This window comes from Gekko japonicus, unplaced genomic scaffold (genome assembly GCF_001447785.1).
Source record: "Gekko japonicus isolate JY-2015 unplaced genomic scaffold, Gekko_japonicus_V1.1 scaffold501, whole genome shotgun sequence".
In the NCBI taxonomy this organism is placed as follows: Eukaryota; Metazoa; Chordata; class Lepidosauria; order Squamata; family Gekkonidae; genus Gekko; species Gekko japonicus.
In genome coordinates, this window is record NW_015175985.1 from 1,243,585 (window position 1) to 1,264,089 (window position 20,505).

A 20,505-nucleotide genomic window follows, 5' to 3' on the forward strand; every position below is an offset into this window, starting at 1 on the left:
CCTCCAACCAATGTCTCCATGTAGTTAAGGCTAGCTTAATTGCAGCCACCTCCTTGTCCTAAACCACGCAATTCCTTTCCGCACTGGAAAATTTCTTTGACACATAGGCAAGGGGGTGCAGTTTATCATCTGGGCCATTCTGCAATATAGCCCCCTCCCCATTGCCACATCTGAGGCATCCACCTGGACAATAAACAGTTTTGTTTCATCAGGATGGTGGAGAATGTGCTCAGAGGTGAACAAAGCATTAAGTCTATCAGAGGCTTGTTGGCACTTTGGGGACCACTCCAATTTACAGCTGCCCTTTTTACTCTTCGGGGCTTTTCCTTTACTCTTTAACAAATCAGTAATTGGGAGAGTCACCTGGGCGAAATTCGGGATGAAGGGACAGTAGAAATTCGTGAATCTGAGAAAAGATTGTAACTGTCTCCTTGTGCATGGGGGCTCCCACCCCACCACATCCTGGATTTTCTTGGGATCCATCCCCAGACCCTCTCTTGTGATGCAGTACCCCAGGAAGTCCATCTCCTTTTTGTGAAACTCATACTTTGACAGTTTGGCATAGAGGTGGTTTTCATATAGTGCTTTAAGAACTTCTCTCACCAATTTCACATGTAATTCCTTATCTTGTGAATATATCAACATATCATTTAGATAAACAACCACCCCTTGAACAAGTGCTTGTGCAAATCTCAGTTCCCAATGTTCAGATGCCCCCACCTGCAATAGGACTGTGCGATACTGGCATGCTTGCATCGTAGTACCATCCATCTGAGTGAACACTGCCAGTTCTTTTAGCTTATGCACTTTGGCCCCCAACCCATAACTAAGTTGGGACTTATCAGGTCTCTTGTACACCCAGAGTCTATAAGGGCCCATACTTGGATGTGGTCCCCTCCTAGGTGTTTAGCATGGTGATAATCACAAAGAAAAGGGAGGAAAAAGATCTCACCAGTTCTCACACTGGGAACGTTTGTATCTGCTGGTTGGCACCCTTCACAACACGTCCTGGCCTTTTCCTGCCCCCTGAGGCCTCTTGGAATCACTGGAAGAAGTACTCTCTGTGGTACTGAACTCCACAGATTGTAAAGCCCTGGGAGATTTCGACCATCTCCATGACAACTTTGGTTTCTTCTCCTTGTGCTCTTCCCAGTGCTCCCTCTCTTCACTCCAAGGTCAGTTGCACTCTGCTGCGAAATGGCCAGCCTTCCTGCACCACAGACACAGCCCCTTCCACAAGCGGTGCTCCTGATCCACACTGGGCAGTGGTCCTCTGCCCCGAGTTGCCTATTGGCTGCCTGCACCTCGACCAGGCACACGTTACTGGTAAAGCTTCACCAGGTTATGCCGATTCTCAGCCTCGCAAGCCAATTGGATCCATCCCCCCAATGTGAGGGGGTTGTCTTGAGCCAGAGCCTTCTCCAGAATCACAATATTCCGCCCACCCCGATAAAATTTGATTAGCACCTCTTCTGGCCATCCCTGCAGTTTAGCAGCAGTGGCTTTGAACGTGTTGGAGTATTCTTGCACCAACTGAGTCCCCCGCTGGAGGCCCTGGGGGCAGGTGCAGGCCTTCTCTAGTTCTAGTGGGTCTTCGAACTAGTGGCATAAGGCTTGCATGAATGCATCCACATTCCGCAGCTCTGGGGCAGCTACATTGTAAAGTCCCATGAACGGGTCCGCTGCTTGGTTGTGGAGCCTCAACCCCACATAGTCAACTCACTGTTCATCAGAGGCAAATGTGTGATTAGACATTAGGAATTCCCTCCCCCCCCTAAAGTATGGCAAGCAGTGAAGTGAATTACAGAGAAACGAAACTAAGCTTGACAATTACATGCAAACAATCACCCTTTCTCAAGCAGCCAGGACTCTGCAACAACTTACAGCTCTCCCACACACTCCCAAACACAGTCCTCCCACACAGTACCCTCAGGTAAATCTCCTCAGCTGAAAGCAAATAAAAAATACTCACCCCTCTACTAGCTCTGTCTCCTGCTGCTTCTCAGAGCTCATCTATGACTTAACATCACATAAGGTTCCAAATATTTCTCAAATATACAGTAGTATTCAGTACATGAAATACAAGAAATACAATAGATAGGCTGAAGATTTAAAGCAATATCTAACATTTACTATTTGACACTCCCAAAAGAAAGACTTCACAGATTCCAATTTCACAATTTCAATGGTCTGAAAAACATGATCTTCGAATGTCCATAAAGCAAGTACATCCACTTCTTAAGACTTAAGATAAACAATATAAAGTACGTTGCAATCAGCAAGTAGATCCAGTTCTTAGGACTTGAGACAAACAATAAGAAATAGGCTGCAGTCCACTCATCCTCCAGATTATTTAATGAGTTTTCGATCCCTTCATCGGGACTGCAAACGGGAACTCCCAAAGAGGCACAGCCACAGGAACTTCTCAGTCAATAATGCCTCCAAACTGTCTTATTGTACAGCAATGTCTCTAAAGTAAAATTATATACAATACATGTAAACATCAAGATCGCCTTGCCAATAAAATTTGACTTGCCGATAAAGATTACATATCTTACCAAAAGTGCCTTATTTTCTTTTATTCATGATGGATACATATAGCCTGACTCTGTAGGTGCTCTTCCATCTAAATAAATGTAAAGACGGCTCTTGAGAGCTATCATGTATCTCCCAATACTTAAAGCCCATTCATGCCTTCCAGGTGCAAATTAACTAATCAGCTTAATAGTGGTGTCAGTTAAGTTGAGTCCCAAAGGTTCACGTGCTCCTAATTTAAAGTTGAATTCTGCTTCCTTTTGTAACAGAATCCTTTGTACATTTTCTTTTCTAAAATATGCAACATTTTATATCTTCTATGTTGTGCTTCTGTTCCTGCCAAGATCATATTTTTCAGTCCATTGAAATCGTGAAATTGGAATCTGTGATCTCTTTCTTTTGGGAGTGTCAAATAGTAAATGTTAGATATTGCTTTAAATCTCCAGCCTATCTATTGTATTTCTTGTATTTCATGTATTGAATACTATTGAATGTTTAAGAAATATTTGGAGCCTTATGTGATGTTAAGTCATACATGATTTATATTTACTCATCTATTTCCTTACATTATAGTTAGCTTCTCAGAGGTCAGCTGGGTCAGCTCTGCTTTGTAGAAATTTTGTAGAAAATCAGGAGTTTCAAGATCAATTTGGCCTGTTTTCTTCCAAACAAAGGGTTTTGAAGAATTATGAGGGAGAAATTTCTGTCTGTCTCTCTGTCCAAGATACCAATATTCTCTGCTACGACCAAGAAATGGGTCCCAGGGTGAGGCTATGCAGATAGAAAGAGGCTTAATTCACAGTGCTTTTCCTGCCCAGCCCTTTACTTCCTCCCATATAAATGAATGACCACCATTCATTCTTATGCATATAGCAGAGAGGGCAAAGCCTGTCTCCTGCTATTATGGGCTGTGTGGACTAAATGAATGACCACCATTCATTCTTATGCGAGGGCAAAGCCTGTCTCCTGCTGTTATGGGCTGTGTGGATTCCACTAACAGGGAGCCCAGGTACATGCAACATGGTGCAGAGATGCACTCCATATTACATAGATCATAATGGTGGGCATATTGGTATATAACAGTATAGCAGAGAATATTTATTTCAGTTTTTTTCCACTCTTCCTCCAAGGATACAGTAACATGTGGCTCTTCTTTCCATTTATCCTTGGAATAACATTGTCAGGCAGATTAGACTAGGTGATGAGCCTAAGATCACATAGTGGGTTTCGTGGTGAGTAGGAATTTGAGCCAGGGTCTTTCCAGACTTTCCGACCATATCCATGGTGGCCCTCAATAAAGCAAACTGATCAGAATTTACTAGAGAAGTTTTATTTCTTGACAATGAGGAGATTATGTTTTTTGGATTAAGCAGAAAGGAGGCAGCACCTTGCTTGAAGAGACTGGAGGAGACTATGGGGAAGTGAAGAAAAGGCAGCTCCAGTATGCACTGTATGCACTGCGGGTACCTACAGATACTACTCTGGCAAAATAAAGCTTTGGACCAATTTGCATATTTTGTGGGAGATTTGTGATTGGATCTCTCAAAAGCTTTTTAAAAAAAATGAAATGTAGGGGCCACTGATCCCAGCAGTGGGGAGAAATGGTTTTTAACTATTTCTACCCCATGCTGTATTTTTCCCCTATCAAAAGTTGCCCCCCTCCATGGCTGCGAATTGTTCTGTGCACAAACAATAGCCTTATGTGTAATTTCTGTAGCAGAAAGGGTTAAACACCTCCCCCATGCACATATCCACACACACTACTCTTATCAGATTTTGCCTGCTGCAAATATATTCACAGTTTTGTTTTGTTTTGAAAGCCAGGAGATCCAGTCATGGGTGTGAGTTTTAGGCTGAAGTTTGGTTAGTGAGTTAACTTCACAGGAGTCCATTTCACAATTAGATTCTCACTGACTATGATCCTAGATGTACTTTAAGTGAATTCTGCTGAAATTAGTATGATCAGTTCCCAAAAATACATTTAGAATAGATGTCCAAGACTGTTTCTCTCCCACCAAATGTGTTCAGTGCTGAGAAGTTGGTGCTTTTTTGCAGTCTTCCACATATTTCCCAAGAGAAGAAAGGCTCCTTTTCTAAGATATTACCACACAGTTCCAAATTAGGTTTCTTTGCTCTGCTATGCCTTTATCTTCATGTCTCTTGCCACAGTCTAACATGTGATAGAGAATGAAACTGTCTGCGGCATTTTCTCATTTACTTTCAATTAATGTAATAGAGAGTGGCTTATTTGTGTGGCTATTTTTTAAGAGAACTTTGCTGCAGAGGTGTGTCTGTGAATGCATTAATTGTTCTATATGTTTCTTGATTACAGCGCTGAAAAGCCCCTCTGCCTTCCATGAGCAAAAGAAGACTTTGGAGAGAGCTAAGGTAACACCCGAATAGGCATCTGAGTAGAGGGGGATGAAGCTAGCTTCACATCTGTGTAGAATGTAGCAGATCCAGACACATCATAGCAGGAACTGAAAGGACGAGAATAATACACTCACTAGATATGTTTAATCAGGCTGTCCTTCTCTAAACGCAGCAGCGTACTACTGTATAGTATTATTGGAGGTTAAAATGCTGGCAAGTGTCCCAAGAGAAATTAGATGCAGGTTCTGGATGCTGTATTTTGCAGACCTTGAAAGAAATCTCAGAATGAAGCCTTGAACCTAACATCTGTAAGCACAATACTGCCATTTCCTTTTCTTGAGACGCAGCAAAGTGCCTTTGGGCTGTTGACCTGTGCTCTGTCTCTTGTTGGCACCAGTTATCAAGCATAGTTTTAGGCATTGTTAATCAAAGCTAATAGGGAAAGATAAGATTAAGAGGCCACTCCCCTAAAGTAGACCATCTGGTGATCGGGTTACATTTAGAGGAACTAGAGCACATTCCCAAGACTTCTTTGCAGTCTGCAGCCACCTGGGAAAGTGAATTTTCTGTCTTGCTGCTACTGTTGTACTGGGCCTCAATTTGTCTGGATGCTGAAGTCAAAGGTTCCTGTTTTCATTAGATGAACATTCTCCACATTCCACACTGCACAAGAACTGATGGCTGTGTAACACTTGTGTCTGGAGGTTCCAAATCATGTATAGAAAGAGCCCAGCCCCATGTGACAAAGGCTCTTTCTGTGTTTGGGATGAGACAGTTTATCCTCCAGATCCAGGCCAGTAGTGTTTATCTTATCTTCAAAGAAAACAAATGGTTCCCTAGACAACAGGGATAAGAAAGATAACTTCTACCTGAGATTGCTTCCAGACACCTGATGGAAAGAGGGGACAACAGAGTAAGGATTGTGTGATGTTTCTTTTCTATTCAAAGCAGACAGACACTTTTCTTGCCTCTGCTGATAACCAGCAGAAGGAAATTGAAGAACTCTGTCTGCTCAGAGCAACTGGGACAGACAGGATTGACCTAGGTGGACAAATAGTTTAAAACAATTTCATGTGTTCATAGATGCCCCTGTTGGCTTAAACTGCTAGGAAATGGCAGTTATAGTTTACTTCTTAGTTCCATCTAAGATGACATAGTGTCATCTGGCAATGTCATAAACAATGTCATCAGTTTATGACACACCATCATCTGGCTAATTTGCACAGGGTTAGGATGAGGAGGAAAGTCATAAAAGTTAGGACGCCGGACTTTGGGATCTTCTTTTGGCACTGTGATTCTAAATCCACCACAACATTTTGTGAATCAGCTTTCAAAATGCTGCATGTAAGGATGTAGGATATTTTTAAAAACCTATACAGATTTTAAGCGAGCCCATATCACAGTATTTTGTATGTATCCTGGAGAAATCCATGGCTATAGGAGGCATTACAGACCCTTGTGAAAAATGAATGTGCTTAGAAGATTTGAAGTATCTTTGAAATGCTGTACATTTTAGCTGAGACATAAGTTAATATCTCAGTATTTTCCTTCAAAGACTTCTACTGGCTGGTTGCCTGGAAGAAAAAGGGATTATATGAGTCAAAAGTTCCAAACTGGATTCATTCACATAGCAGGAGTAGAACCAACTATTCATACCAAGCGCTTGCTTAAAGTGGTGGATGGGTGAGGGAGGACAAAATCAGAACGTGCCCTAAGTGGTTTGGTTCTGAGGGACAGGAAAGAAGCAAATTTTAATCTACATGAAGCTCTGCCTCAGTTTAATTCAAAAGATTTTAAAATGCAGTTAGCTAAAGAATGCACCTGAGTTGATGTGGACAAAATACAGCATCAATTAAATTCATGCTAATGAGATCAGTGAGTTTGCTTTTCTGTAGCTTTGTATGTGGGGCTGAAATGCAGGCTTTCATCTGTGAGCTGTGTTTAAGAAAGACTCAACTGTGCTATTTGTTCAGTTTGGGAGTTGATTGTGCACTGTGTATTGGCTAGTCCAGGTCTGAAGTATTGCCTAATGCTCTAAAGACAAGCCAGTGATGTAATATTCTCTGTTCTTTTGTTCTGTAGACTGAAGGTTATTTAAAACACAAGATCCAAAACAGACCTGCACACTCAGAGCTGGTTGATATGCACATTTTGCAGGGTAAGACTGGAACTGCTATTCTCCCGCGTTAGCAGATTTCCTCAGTGCTGTTGTCTCCTGTGTGGTTCTGTATTCTTTCCATTTGTTCTTTGGGTGCTGCCTGTAGCTGTGGCAATCCAGCTGACATAATTTTCACAATTTATCTAGTTCAGCACTGAACTAAGCAGCAGATTGTCCATCTTCATCCTTGGAGCTCTTTTAATCCCTGCTTCAGGAGAAACAAGTAAAAAAGAGAGAAGAGAAGAGATTGGATTTATACCCCGCCCTTCACTACCCAAGGGAGTCTCAGAGCTGCTTACAAACTCCTTTCCCGTCCCCTCCCCACAACAGACACCCTGTGAGGTAGGTGGGGCTGAGAGAGCTCTTGACAGAAACTGCTCTTTTTCAAGGACAGCTGTTCCAGAGCTTGTGACTGACCCAAGGTCACATCAGCAGGTGCAAGTGGAGGAGTAGGGAATCAAACCCGGTTCTCCCAGATTAGAGTCCGCACACTTAACCACTACACCAAGTGACAGAAACTGCTCTTTTTCAAGAACAGCTGTGCCAGAACTATGGCTTGCCCAAGGTCATCCAGCAGATGCAAGTGGAGGAGTGGGGAATCAAACCTGGTTCTCCCAGATTAGAGTCCACACACTTAACCACTACACCAAATTGGCTCTCGTTCCTTTAATGCCTGTGTGATGATCCTTGTAATCAGAGGTGCATTATTCTGTAATTCTAGAACAGGAGCAGATAACCTTTTCAGCCCAAGTGCCAAAAACAAAAAAAGGAAACCAAGGGGTGGGGAAGAGACAAGGAGTGTACTTGGACACACTTGGAGCAAGCCAAGTCCCAGCATCATTGCCAGGATTTCAGTTATATTTGTAGTCTTTCCTCCCACCCTGGCCCCAGCATTACTGCCAGTGCCTTGGTCCCTTGTACAGAGATCTGAACCTTGGTGCCAAGAAAAATGGTCTTGTGTGCCATTGTCTGCATATATGCCAGCATTGCCTAGAACTGCCACCTAAGAGGCGTGTTCATAGTGGGTTTTTGTTTGGATCCAGTTGGGACAACATGAATGCCATAGTCTGTGCAGGCGGAACTCTGAAACACATTGCCTTATTTTCCTGGTGCTGCCTCTTCTTGCATTTTTGATTCACACATTACAGCGCACACAGGGGACATATGGTTTTTTCCCGGCAGGCCAAGTAGCAGTGCCCCCCCCCCCGGCAATTTTCAGACTGAGAAAATAGCATAGGGGAGCATGCTGAAGTTTCTTTTCATACACGAGGGTTTGTGTTCAAATCAGACCATACAGGCAGGACCAAGGAGAATTCACAACTCATGTCTGACTGTGACACAGGGTGGGGAACCCAGACCAAGCCTTCATGATCCATTAATTCTTGAAGTCTAACTTAAGCAACACATTGGGCTGCTTTCTTGCATAGAATTCTATTTGGCCCAACATCATGTTCAGAGTTGAGAACCTGTGTGTCAGTGTAGTGTTCATACTTCAGTGAAGCCACACTCTGCAAACAATTAGCACCCTTTAAATGTGCTGTTGAGCAACCTGCAGTACTGTACAAACAAGTACTTTTAATAATTCAGGCATGTTTAAACTGAATAAAACTTTCAAATCAACCATGGGAAGAAGTTCCCCATACAGGCACATCTTTCATCATTGTTTTTTGTGGCAAGTGGTTAACTTTGGTCAAATGTAAGCACCTGTCACTATTCTGTAGTTCAAGTGGAATGCTGTGTGTCACAACTGCATGCAGGTTTGTTCTGGGAGAAGAACTGTATCATTTTTGTATAACTGCTGTAACATGAATATCTGTGAAGGCTATTTCACATTGTTTACCTGTAACACAATTGGCTAGCTACTGTTGTCCATACTGCCTTTGCAGATTCAGCCACAGAGGGGTCCATTCAAGCTACACAGATGAAACTAAAAAGAGCCCGTGTTGCAGACAATCTGAATGAAAAGATTGCTCTTAGGCCAGGTCCTCTGGAGCTGGTGGAGAAGAATATAATTCCTGTTGACTTAGCTGTGAAAGAGGCCATCAAAGGTAGTACCATAAAAATCACCTGCAGTGTCTTGTTGCCATCCTGGCACTCTATACTAGGGATGTGTACCTTGAAAGAAAAATGATATTTTTCAGATCCAGATATCAGGGAATAAAAATATATATAGTATTCCAGGTTTTCCAGGTTCCAAACACCACTTTGATGTTCAGATCCCACTTTGGTGTGCTTTTTTGGGGTGGGGGTGGGTGGGTGGGAATTCCAATATTATTCAGCTCCATTATTCTTTATGGGAAATCTTTATGGAGGGCTGGATGGGCTGTTTTTTAACAGATAGCCCAAAGTTGCAGCACAGCTGCTGGCACCTGACCTTTAAATAGCCCCCAAGTTTCAACTGAAATAGACCAAGAGATGTGGCCCCTGGACAAGGTGACCCCAGCCATCCTCCATTGTTTCCTATGGGGAGGGGATTCCATTCTTTCTCCAGGGCAAAGAATAGCCAGGCACAAGAACAAACAATGCAACCCTTAGCCAAAAGCTTCTCAAAGCAGACAGAACCAACAAGCCCAAAGTACTAATGCAGAACCAGGGTGAGACAATGTGGCAAACCTAACACAGCAAATGTAAAACCTGAAGATCCATCCAATGTCAAACCAAAGAATTGCCCAAGTCAAACTGAATAGGAACATTGTTGCAACAAATGTAAAACCAGAGAATCTGAGCCGATGTACAACACAAGAATCAAAGGCAACATTGAACCTGAGAATCCACTGCAAACTGCAAACCCAATACAACCCAACTTGTGCAAAGAATACAGTGTTGCAGAACCAACAAAACCAATTTCAAAGGACAGACTCAAAGCCAAACCAACATGGCAAGCAGACACTAAGCCCAGGGAAGACACAGACAGAAAAAATAAACAGTCCTGGGAGCCTTAGAACACTGACTCCTGATATTCCCAGTTACCGCTGAATATTTCTGGGATTTTTGGGGGGACACATTTCCCAATATCCCCCAAAATCCCAGATACTATCCAAAGACTCACATATATCCAGAAAATATTGTTAAGGATGTATATTTGGACTGGATATATCCAAATGCACATCCCTACACTGTACACAAGAAGCATTTCTGGGAAGAGAGGCTCTTTCAATGTATTTTTTCTTCTTCACTGAAATTCCTTTAGAGTCATTCCCATTAAAAAAAAAATCCATGTAGAAGAGCTACCAGGACTCTAGTATCCTTCTCATGGTTCATTTCAGCCTGCCTCTCTACACACACACACAAACACACACACCCCATGTCTCTTAACTAGCTGAACAGGAAGACACTTGATCAAAGACAGACATGGGCTCGGGAAATATTACACCGGGCATCAGAAATCTTCCTGCCTTCCACTGCTCACCCTCTGCCTTTCAGCCTTTCTGGGGCTTTTGTGATAGAGCCTATCTTTCCCAGCACTCTACTTATCAACAGAAGGCAAGGGTCAAGCATTTTTGTCTGCTAGATTACAGGATATTGTGCTGGAACATTTTCCAGAACTCCTTGAGTATGTTGAGTGGCAGAGAGGCATCATCTGGCATAACCCACACAGATTCTTGAGGAAGCAACACTGGTCCCATAAAGAGACCTTCATGGAATTTTTCTAGTAGGTTACTGGATGAAAATTTCAAAAATAAAAATGTTCTAGATCTGTAAAATACATTTAGCATAAATGAGGAGTTTTGGGGGACATGTTCCTGCTAAGCCCCTGAGATATATTCTCAGCTGTGGCAAGCAATGTTTAGCAATTACCCATGGCTTTAAGCATATAAATTCAACTGAAACAGAGTTGATGTGTCATGAAACGAGGGATACCAATTACATTCCTTAGCGCTCTGAAATTATTGAATAAAAATAAGAAAAATCAAATAATGTGTCCAAGGGAAAGTTATGCTTGCAGTTTGTGGATTCTTTTGGGACTCTGGGACTTCATGGGTGCAAATTTATGAATACACGCTAAGAATATGTGTGCAGCTTCTACTGAAAGATCAGAATCCAGTAGGAAATTTAGCAATACACCCAGTAAGCAGAGTTTAAGACTGTGGGTTGGATCCAGCACAAAAATTCTGCTTGCACTAGAGCTCTTGCACAACAGTTTTTGGGAGCTGCTTTCACTAAATCACTGATTGGATTCCCATTTGCATTTCTGCTTGTGTAGCCAGTTTTCGAGCACTATAATAGGGAGGAAAGTGCCCGGTGTTTGACAACATCATGTGCAAGTGGAGCTGCATTAACACCATTTGTTTGTGCTTGCACATTGCTGGATCCAAACCCTAGCGACCAATCCTAAATAGGTCTACATGGATGTAAGTCCTATTTTATTCAATGTTGCTGACTCCCAGGAAAGTGTTTTTAGGATTGAATACTTAGCATGGTTAATCTCAGCTCTCATTACAGCCAGAGAATTGTATTTTATTTTATTCCAATTATTGGGTTTAGAATTTTTTTAGCACCCAGCATTATGATCCCTTCTTCCTCAATTAATACTATGCTATGATAGCTGACTGTTCAGGTGTCATTTTCAGCTTTATTTCAGGGATGCTGGGCAATTACTTTGGGGCTTGAGTAAATTATGATAGATTGTGACTTCTTATCTGATATTTTGTTAGAGGAGGGATGTACACATGTATATACTAACATGAAGATCACTCAGTAACTAGTCTGCTATTTCTACAGTTGTGGGAAACTCTTTGCAACACTCTTGATAATGCATCACTTTTTTTCTACTTACCTTCTTACCTAAGATACCCAGGTGACTTTCTCAAAATCCTCAGATACCTTTGCCTTTGAAGAAGACAGCAGCAATGATGGGATGTCCCCAGAGCAAGCCAGAAGTGAGGATTCTGAGGGATCCACAGAATCAGCAGCAGGAACCAAAAATTCAGAAACAGTGTTCCCCTCAATGTCAGGGTCAACTCAGGTAAAACGCTGAGGATGTCCAGATCGATTACATAATCCCATACTGGGAATGTGAGCCACCACACTGTATTTTAAAGAGCACAACCCTTTTATGAAGTTACGATGGATGGCCCCATTCACTTCCCTCCCTCAGAGGCAAGATTTTCCCTCCATTTTTCTTTCCCTGTACTGACTGAGCTGCCCTAGTCATGTGTTTTCTTCTGTGCTGAAGAACTCTGGCTGTCCTACCCTGTCACAGTACAATATTTTGGCTGCTTGCTCAGTCCAGGAACCTGAGGGAAGGATGAGGAGCCCACTTTAACTTAAACAACTTAAATGGCACTTGAGGCTTTTTGAAAATCAAAAATAACAAAAAATATTTTATTTAACAGAGAGGAAAGGTCAGGTGAAACCAGGGGTTGGAATTTCTGAGGTGAAACCAGTACATGCACAGATTTAGGTTTCAGGTTACGGAGAGTTTCTTAAGCTTTTCAGAGGCTGAGAGGCTTTTGTTCCAGTGTTTCCCTCCTAAGCACTTCATAGAATCATAGAATGTTAGAGTTGGAAGGGAACTTCCAGGTCATCTAGTCCAACCCCCTGCACTCTGCAGGAGCATAGCCAAAAGATAGCCCTACAAAATACTCGAAAGATGGTCGTCCAACCTCCGCTTGAAAATGTCCAGCGAAGGAGCATCCACCACCTCCCGAGGCAGTCTGTTCCACTGCTCAACCACTCTTACAGTTAGAAAGTTTATCCTGATATTTAGCTGGTATCGACTCCCTTGTAATTTCCACCCATTAGATCTAGTCTTACAATCCGGAGCAAGAGAAATAGATCTGCTCCATCTTCTGCATGACAGCCCTTCAAATACTTGAAGACTGCAATCATCTCCCTTTTTCTGCTTCTATGGTACTTCCAGGCATGGAAATATGCCAGTGCACCAGCCACAAACGTCATCAGTTCTCAGCTTTTTGAAAACTGTAACTTTTTGTTCCTTCTGAAAAGGGTCAAACACTTGGTTAATGAAATCAACATCCACTACTGAAGATGGCTTCAGCCTCTTTTCAAATGTTGCTGCCGCTAGGACTATTCTAATAAATGACATTGCGGAGGCAGGATGTCAGTTGCTGAGTGACCTTTTTTTGCTGACTCCCCCTCCCCCATATCCATATTTTTATTTATTCTAAATCAGGGCTTAATCTGAAGCCAGAGGTTAGCAAGGTGCAGCCTTGGAATTTGTTTTCAGTATCACAGTCAAGCTGAAAGAAGCATTCACATGGAAATCCCACCATGAGCTGTTATGATGGCCCGGCCCGTCCACTTCTCTCCCTCAGAGGCAAGATTTTACCTCATTTTTTTTCATTCCCATTTACTGACTGAGCCACCCTAGTAATGTGTTTTCTTCTTTGCTAAAGAACTCTGGCTGTCCCACCCTGTCACAGTACGATACTTTGCCTGTTGGCTCAGCCCAGGAACCTGAGGGAAGGATTGGGAGCCCTCTTTAACGTCACTTGAGACATTTTTATATTCCGAATTAACAAAACATTTTATTTAACATAGAAGGTCAGGTGAAATCAGGAGTTGACATTTCGGAGGTAAAACCAGTACATGCACAGACTTTAGTTCTTATGTTTCAGGCTAATAAGAGTTTCTTAAGCTTTTCACAGTGACTTAAATCTTTATGTTGTGAGGCTTTTGTTCCCATGTTTTCCACAAATACTTCAGTACACTTTCTTTGAGTATTCTCTGACCCTTTTGGTTTCCAGAAGGCTGGTCCGCTCTTTCCAGTATGCAAACCCCTTCTCTTGAAACACCAATACTCATTTTAAGGCAGTTTCTAACCACACCAGACCAGGGATCTCTGCCCTCTTCAGAGATAACTCCCTGTTTGACTGGGTAGGGAATTTTTCTCTCTCTCTCTAGAAGATCTATCCCCTTTCCTTGGCCCAAATGGGAGTCTTTGGCTACTTCCCAAACTTCCTTGCCAACTTTATCCCAGTTCCCGTGTCTGTGTTAAACTGCTCTCAGCTAAGGCTGAAATCAGACTGTCAGTACTCCACTCAGTCAAGGCAGAAATGTGACTGAATCTCTCCTCAGCATGCAGCTCTCTCCGGACTTTCTCTGGCCAGCTGATGCTAACCAATCAGATTTCTTGGAGCAGCCTGTCACTCAAGGGTCTCTGTTTCTGTGGAGAATTAACCCTTTATAGTCCTTCAGCTGTTTGCACAGCACTTCTAAGATTTAAGAAGTGCAGTCCATCACAGAAGTCAAGCACAGAATGGAAATAAATTACAATTTACTGATTGTGTGGATGGGTTCAGGTTGTGCAGTGAGTTGACTGAGAATGTTCCCTTCTTCTGCATATTTCCAAGTGATCACAGAAATATGATGACAGAACCCCCTGGAGGATCAGTCCTTGGTGTAGTTAGAGATATTCTCAAATTCATGACAATTGTCATTGGTCATTGTTTCTACCTGCAATGTGTGGAGGCAGTGAGTTGACTGAGAATGTTCCCTTCTTCTGCATATTTCCAAGTGATCACAGAAATATGATGACAGAACCCCCTGGAGGATCAGTCCTTGGTGTAGTTAGAGATATTCTCAAATTCATGACAATTGTCATTGGTCATTGTTTCTACCTGCAATGTGTGGAGATGTCCCCATTTTGTTTCTCTGAAAGCTTTGTCATGCTGGCATGACACACAGTGCCATCTTCATAAAACCGTACCTGTCATTATCAATATGATAATGCTTCACTGTATCACAGTGGTTGAACATTTGGGAATTCTGTTGTTGTGAGGTGTTGTTGCCATATCCTTCATACTTCAAGGGAGTTGTCAGGTTTTTAGAACATTAAAAAATATTTTTAAAACATACGCATCAAATGTATAAGAAATGCTTTTAAAGGTGACATTTGTCCATCTATCATTGCCTTATTAAGGGGGAAATAACTTTATTAAAGTGAAAAACTGCATGAGATGAAGGGGTTCTTGATGACAGTGTAGGGTCCAGCCAATCAATGACATGCACAGCTCATTACAAAGCAGACCTGCAGAACCAGTATTCTGTAGCTCAGCTGTGGAGAGGAATGTATCCCTTTTCAGACCATCAGTGTGGGAGCTCTTTTTTGGAAAAACAGTAGATCCAGGAGGAGGAAGAATTCTTTCCTCAGGGGCAGTACAAGCTCTAACAGTGGCTAAAAGATAGAATTTATGCCAAAATCCCACTGAGGGCACTGTAGAGGAAATCAGGTATAAGGTTAGCCCCCTGGTGGTTACATAAAATACTGGGTTGTCCTGCAGAGGATCCAGGTCCGTTGTTGACCTGAACATGACATATTTTTGGCTTGGGCTCCCTTCCTCCATTCTGCAGTTCTGTTACACAGTGTACTTGGCATGGGGCACCTCCATTTTCCAAGCATTTATGGCAGAGAGCCCCCAAAATAGTCCATTTGGTTTCCCTAATAACACTGACCTGATAAATACATTTGCCTGAACTGTGTTGAAACATTATGACAGAGAGTTCTAAACTACCAAAAAAACATTATGACAGAGAGTTCTAAACTACCCCCAAAAAACACTGATTGATTGTGATGAAGACTGAGAAATCAGGGGCCTCCAACAGTTTATATTGTATTTTTCTTTTTCTTTTCTTTATGTGTGTGCTAGAAGAAAGTTCTACATGCAGATTTAGGGTACCAGAGTACATAGTGTGTTCAAGATATTCTATGATGACATCCTTGCAAGAATTCACAATCCCAATTGGGAATAAGCAACATTTCTGTTTCTTAGAATATTTTGCCTATTGGGAGACTGGTAGTGCAATCCTGAGCAGAGTTATGCCCTTCTAAATCCATTGAAATCTATGTGCTTAGTATTTTAGTGTGAAAGCTAGAGTGTTTGCGTATTAGGGTAATTATTTCATATGCTGACCACACATTTTATTCTAGCTAGTGCAAACACTACTTACCTCATAATGAATGGAGTGTGTAAACTGCAGTTAGATCTGATAGCTGAATTATGACACTACATTTAAACCCTTCTGTGAAAAGTTGCCACAAGTCATTGATTCTTATACTGAAATTCTTCAAAAATGCCAGTCAAACTAAGATATGCTGGGTGGCCCACTAGCTCCAGTGGTTTTAACAAGCAAGCTCACGCTAGATTAGTCTCCTAGTTCCTGTATGTGACGAAATGGGTGATTATCTAAAGATCACTTTGGCAATCTCAGGGATGATTTCTGGAGACACACATAAAGGCATCTGTACATGGCAGGCTATTTGTGTGGATTCTCATGTGGCTTGGACAATTTTAACCATGCTCATGTGAAGTCTCTTTTCTTGCAGTTTGCATGAGTGTGGTTAAAACTACCAAAACTGCCCAAGAGAAACTCATACCAGTGGCATGCAATGCTGAGCTGTCTCCACAAAGTTGTATTTCAGATGGACAATCATGCAACTTGAGCATGTGAATTTCTGCTAAATCTCAAACCATGGATCTTGTTTTTTCCAAATCAATATAATCTTTGGTCCATCTGGTGGGTATAGTTAAAAGTAAGCCCACCACAATCTCTAGTATGGAGAAAACAAGGGAGCAGTAAGGCTGCCTTGTCTGATGGTATTTCCCTTTTTCCAATGCAATGAACATAATCTCTTTATCTTGGTGAACAAGATTTAGCCGTCTATTTTAAAGAATGTAGTTCATCGCTCTCACTATTTCTCCTTTCTCTTGCCTATCCAGTTTAGCCTCTATTACTTAGGAAGGTCATTTCTGCTTGGCAACACTCTGTGGCCTAGTTTTAACATCTGCCATGGCTTTTCATATGCATCTTCCTGATCCCATAGGGTACTTTCACTTTAGGAATGTTTCATTCAAGCAAAGTAACAGTCCATGTTACAAGCTGCACTAAGCAATGTATCAGGATACTGAAGTTCCCTCTCAAACAGGATTACATAATTTGTAGATCAATTTTAAGAGAAAGGGTTGAATAAAGCATGCAAGGACAACTGGATCTGAACCAGAGGGACTAGTATTGTGGGCCATTTCTGTATATGTCTCTTAAAGTGCTTATTGATAGACATCTTGAATGTGTGCATACTAATGGTCATTATTTACAAAATGTACATTCAGTGGGCTTCTGATTTCAGGATCATTCCAATGCTTCTGAAAATGATACAACTAATGTGACATCTCAGCAGAGTAGCCAGCCAAAAAGTCCAAATGAGTTGAATGGGCAACAAACACCTCCTGTCCCTATTGCCACAGCAGCAAAGGTACGGCATTGCCCTCTTACTGCTTGGGAAGAAAAGTTGTAAAAATACACAATGCTTAATACCAATCTAGAACACCAAAAACTGCTTCTAAGGAGATCTGGGGAAGGCAAGACAAAGACTATAGCACTGTTGGCTTTGTTTGGAGTTAGGAGTTATTGTACCTCCTAGTGCATCACAAAAAAGGAGTATAGCTGAAACTTGTGGCAATGGAAGTACAACTGAATCAACTAAACAAAAAGGGCAAGTTGGCAGTCCAATAGTGTGTGGTGCCTATATGCACCCTAAGTTTTTTTTAGTTGGTCTTGGCAATGGGGTGGAGAAGATATTGAGTCTAATGAATCACTGCTCTTTAACATTTTTGCCTTGAATAGGGAAACCCCACTATAAAATCAACATTTAGGCAGTTGTGAGGAGGGCTTTTTGTATTATTACATGCCTGTGCCTTTAAAATAGTGTGGCCTCTCTTATGTTGTCATGCATGATCGTGATGCTGTCGCTAGCATAGCAGCCAGAGAGCTTTATTCAGAGTCTTAAAAATGGGATAGGCTTCAAAGAGATGCTGACAGATTGATCAGTGTAGCTCACTCAAATGGCTAACTGGTTGGGACACCTTAACTCACCCATCCAAGTACATATAAGGCTAACTTCTGTATTCTTACTTGTGCTGTTGTACAGTCAAAATCATCAAGTGACAGCAAGAACCGCCACAAAAAGCCTAAGGAGACAAAGCCCAAAGTGAAGAAGCTTAAATATCACCAGTACATTCCTCCTGACCAGAAAGCCGAGAAGTCTCCTCCGCCCATGGACTCGGCCTATGCAAGGCTCCTTCAGCAGCAGCAGCTCTTCCTGCAGCTCCAGATCCTCAGTCAGCAGCAGCAGCACCAGCACCAACACCATCAGCATTTCAACTACCCTAGCTCTCATTCTAGTCATCTGAAGTGAGTGGTAATGGACGCAGTCCCTATACCCCCACCCCACCTGCAATTTCTTCTTGTTGTTATAGAAGCTGTGATTATTCTCCCAGAACACATCTTGGCCAGAATTAGGCCACTTTTATTGAGCACATTGATTAAAGGTGTGCCGTTGAAATCCATAAGATTTATAAGTGTCTCCATTTGTTCTGCCTTCAAGTTTCTGGAGAACTTAAGGCACAGCCAAACAATAAAAAATAAGGCAAATTTAACAGGCCTGTCTTCATGGTCCAGAAGTGTAGTTGATTTATTAGATTTCTTCAAGGAAGTCAATGTGGCAGGCGAGAGAAGATTTATACCCTACCCTTCGCTACCTGAAGGAGTCTCAGAGCGGTTTATAATATCCTTTCCCTTCCCCTCCCCACAACAGACACCCTGTGAGATAGGTGGGGCTGAGAGAGCTTTTTCAAGAACTGCTCATGAGAGAACAGCTCTGAATGAACCTGTAACTGACCCTAGGTTACGCCAGCAGCTGCAGGTGGAGGAGTGGGGAATCAAACCCAGTTCTCCCCCAACTTTCTTCTAAGAGCCCCTGAGTTTCCCTGCATCCCAGGCTCCCCAACACTCTGGGCCTCCTGGAGTACTCCCCCCCCCCGCTGCCACCGCCCCTTCCCCAAGTGGGGCTTGTTCCAAGCGACTTCTCTGCCTGTCAGCAGCCCTGCTGGCTCCATCCCGGGCTGGTGGTTGGGGGGAGGGGAGGGGCTGTGGGTCCTGAGCTGGCGGTGGCTGTGCTCACCTTGGCTGAGCAGGCGAGCGCACCAGCGTGTTCCTTCATCGCCTTGCCTTGCTGCCTGCCTTTCCTACCTGGAAGAGCAGCGGGAGGTTGGTGCATGGCACACCTGTATGGGAGGCTGGGCTTGCACCTGGCTGACAAGGAGAAAGAAGAAAAGTGGCCGCCGCAGGAGAGGAGACACCACCTGCCTTTCCAGCATACCTGCCAGATTCCAGCCACCCTCCATCTCTGGGGAAGGTGTCTGTCCTGCCTGCCTGCTGGCGGAGAGCTGGGCCAGAGAGCCGTAGGAGGACCAGACCCCAGCCAGCTAGGGGCATGTTGAGAAGCTTCCCTTTGAAATTAGTAAATGACTGAGTTGGTAGGGGGGAGGGGTACAAGCTGGGGAAGCTTTGACTTCAATCAACTTGGTGCCCCCTAAGAAATTTAAATGCCCCCTGAAAAAGGAAATCCTGGCTATGGGCCTGGTCCGCGCTCCTAACCACTACACCAAAACTGAGAGGGTAAATGTATGCTTATAGATTAAATATAATCTACCTCACAGTGGCCATAGCCTGAAAAGCTTTAACGAAGAGGGGCAGCATTACCATTTCTTGAACAAGTTTTATTTTAGATATCTTTAAAGTAGAAGCAGCTGGATGAGGAGAAGATGCCACGTGGGCTGCAGTCTTCCCTTCTAACAGCACAAAAACACACAAACAGGGATACTGGTTTTATTTTTTTTAATCCTGTCATTTTCTTTTTCAGGCAGCCCAATGAGCAAGTGGCCAAAACCGCAAACTCTTCCCCAGCAACTGTTGCTAACAGTCCTCTTTCTCCTGTGAAAGGCACCTTTTCAGGACAGCCTTGCAATTCTGCTCTTAAACCGGGTCCTTTGCCATCCAATCTGGATGATTTAAAAGTGAGTGTTGTTTGTTGGACAGTAAGTAAAACTTTTCATGAGAGGAGGTCACATCTAAAACCACCATTGCAGCCAATCAGCAGTCACTGGGAAATCCAGGAAAGTGGTGGAGTGGTAATACTGTGCCAAACCCTGCAGTGAAGGTTAAGGATGGCCACCTCTCCATCGGCTGCAGACAGCATTGCAAGCCCGATTTTTAGGTGGCTACCACATTGTTTCCTGATGTCTGCCGTGCTGTAGAGCAGGAAGATGTAGAGATACACTGTGACTGACGTGAAATCAATAGGTAATTGGCTGACTAGTTACAGGAATCAAGTATGGACCTTACAATGGGATGACATCTGTTGGTGTAGTGGTTAAGTGTGCGGACTCTAATCTGGGAGAACCGGGTTTGATTCCCCACTCCTCCACTTGCACCTGGCTGGATGACCTTGGGCAAGCCCTAGTTCTGATAAGAGCTATTCTTGAAAAAAGAACAGTTTCTGTCAAGAGCTCTCTCAGCCCCACCTACCTCCCAGGGTGTCTCCCAGGCAAGTGATGCTCTGTCTTCTTGGTGCTTGGGGGGGTCAACAGTGGGAAGGCTTCTAATGTCCTGGCCCCACTGCTGGACCTCCTGATGGC

At 43.0% G+C, this 20,505-nt stretch overlaps 1 protein-coding gene across 1 annotated transcript in view; it reads left to right on the forward strand.

Moving 5' to 3' along the window:
• The window catches only part of MYOCD (myocardin), a 49,499-nt gene that overhangs the window by 16,204 nt on the left and 12,790 nt on the right, over nt 1-20,505 (forward strand). The window contains exons 3-9 of the mRNA XM_015426290.1: nt 4,868-4,923; nt 6,991-7,066; nt 8,953-9,114; nt 11,857-12,032; nt 17,157-17,282; nt 17,958-18,220; nt 19,731-19,884. Coding sequence (XP_015281776.1) covers nt 4,868-4,923; nt 6,991-7,066; nt 8,953-9,114; nt 11,857-12,032; nt 17,157-17,282; nt 17,958-18,220; nt 19,731-19,884 — 1,013 coding nt within the window. The remainder of the gene's footprint in view (nt 1-4,867; nt 4,924-6,990; nt 7,067-8,952; nt 9,115-11,856; nt 12,033-17,156; nt 17,283-17,957; nt 18,221-19,730; nt 19,885-20,505) is intronic.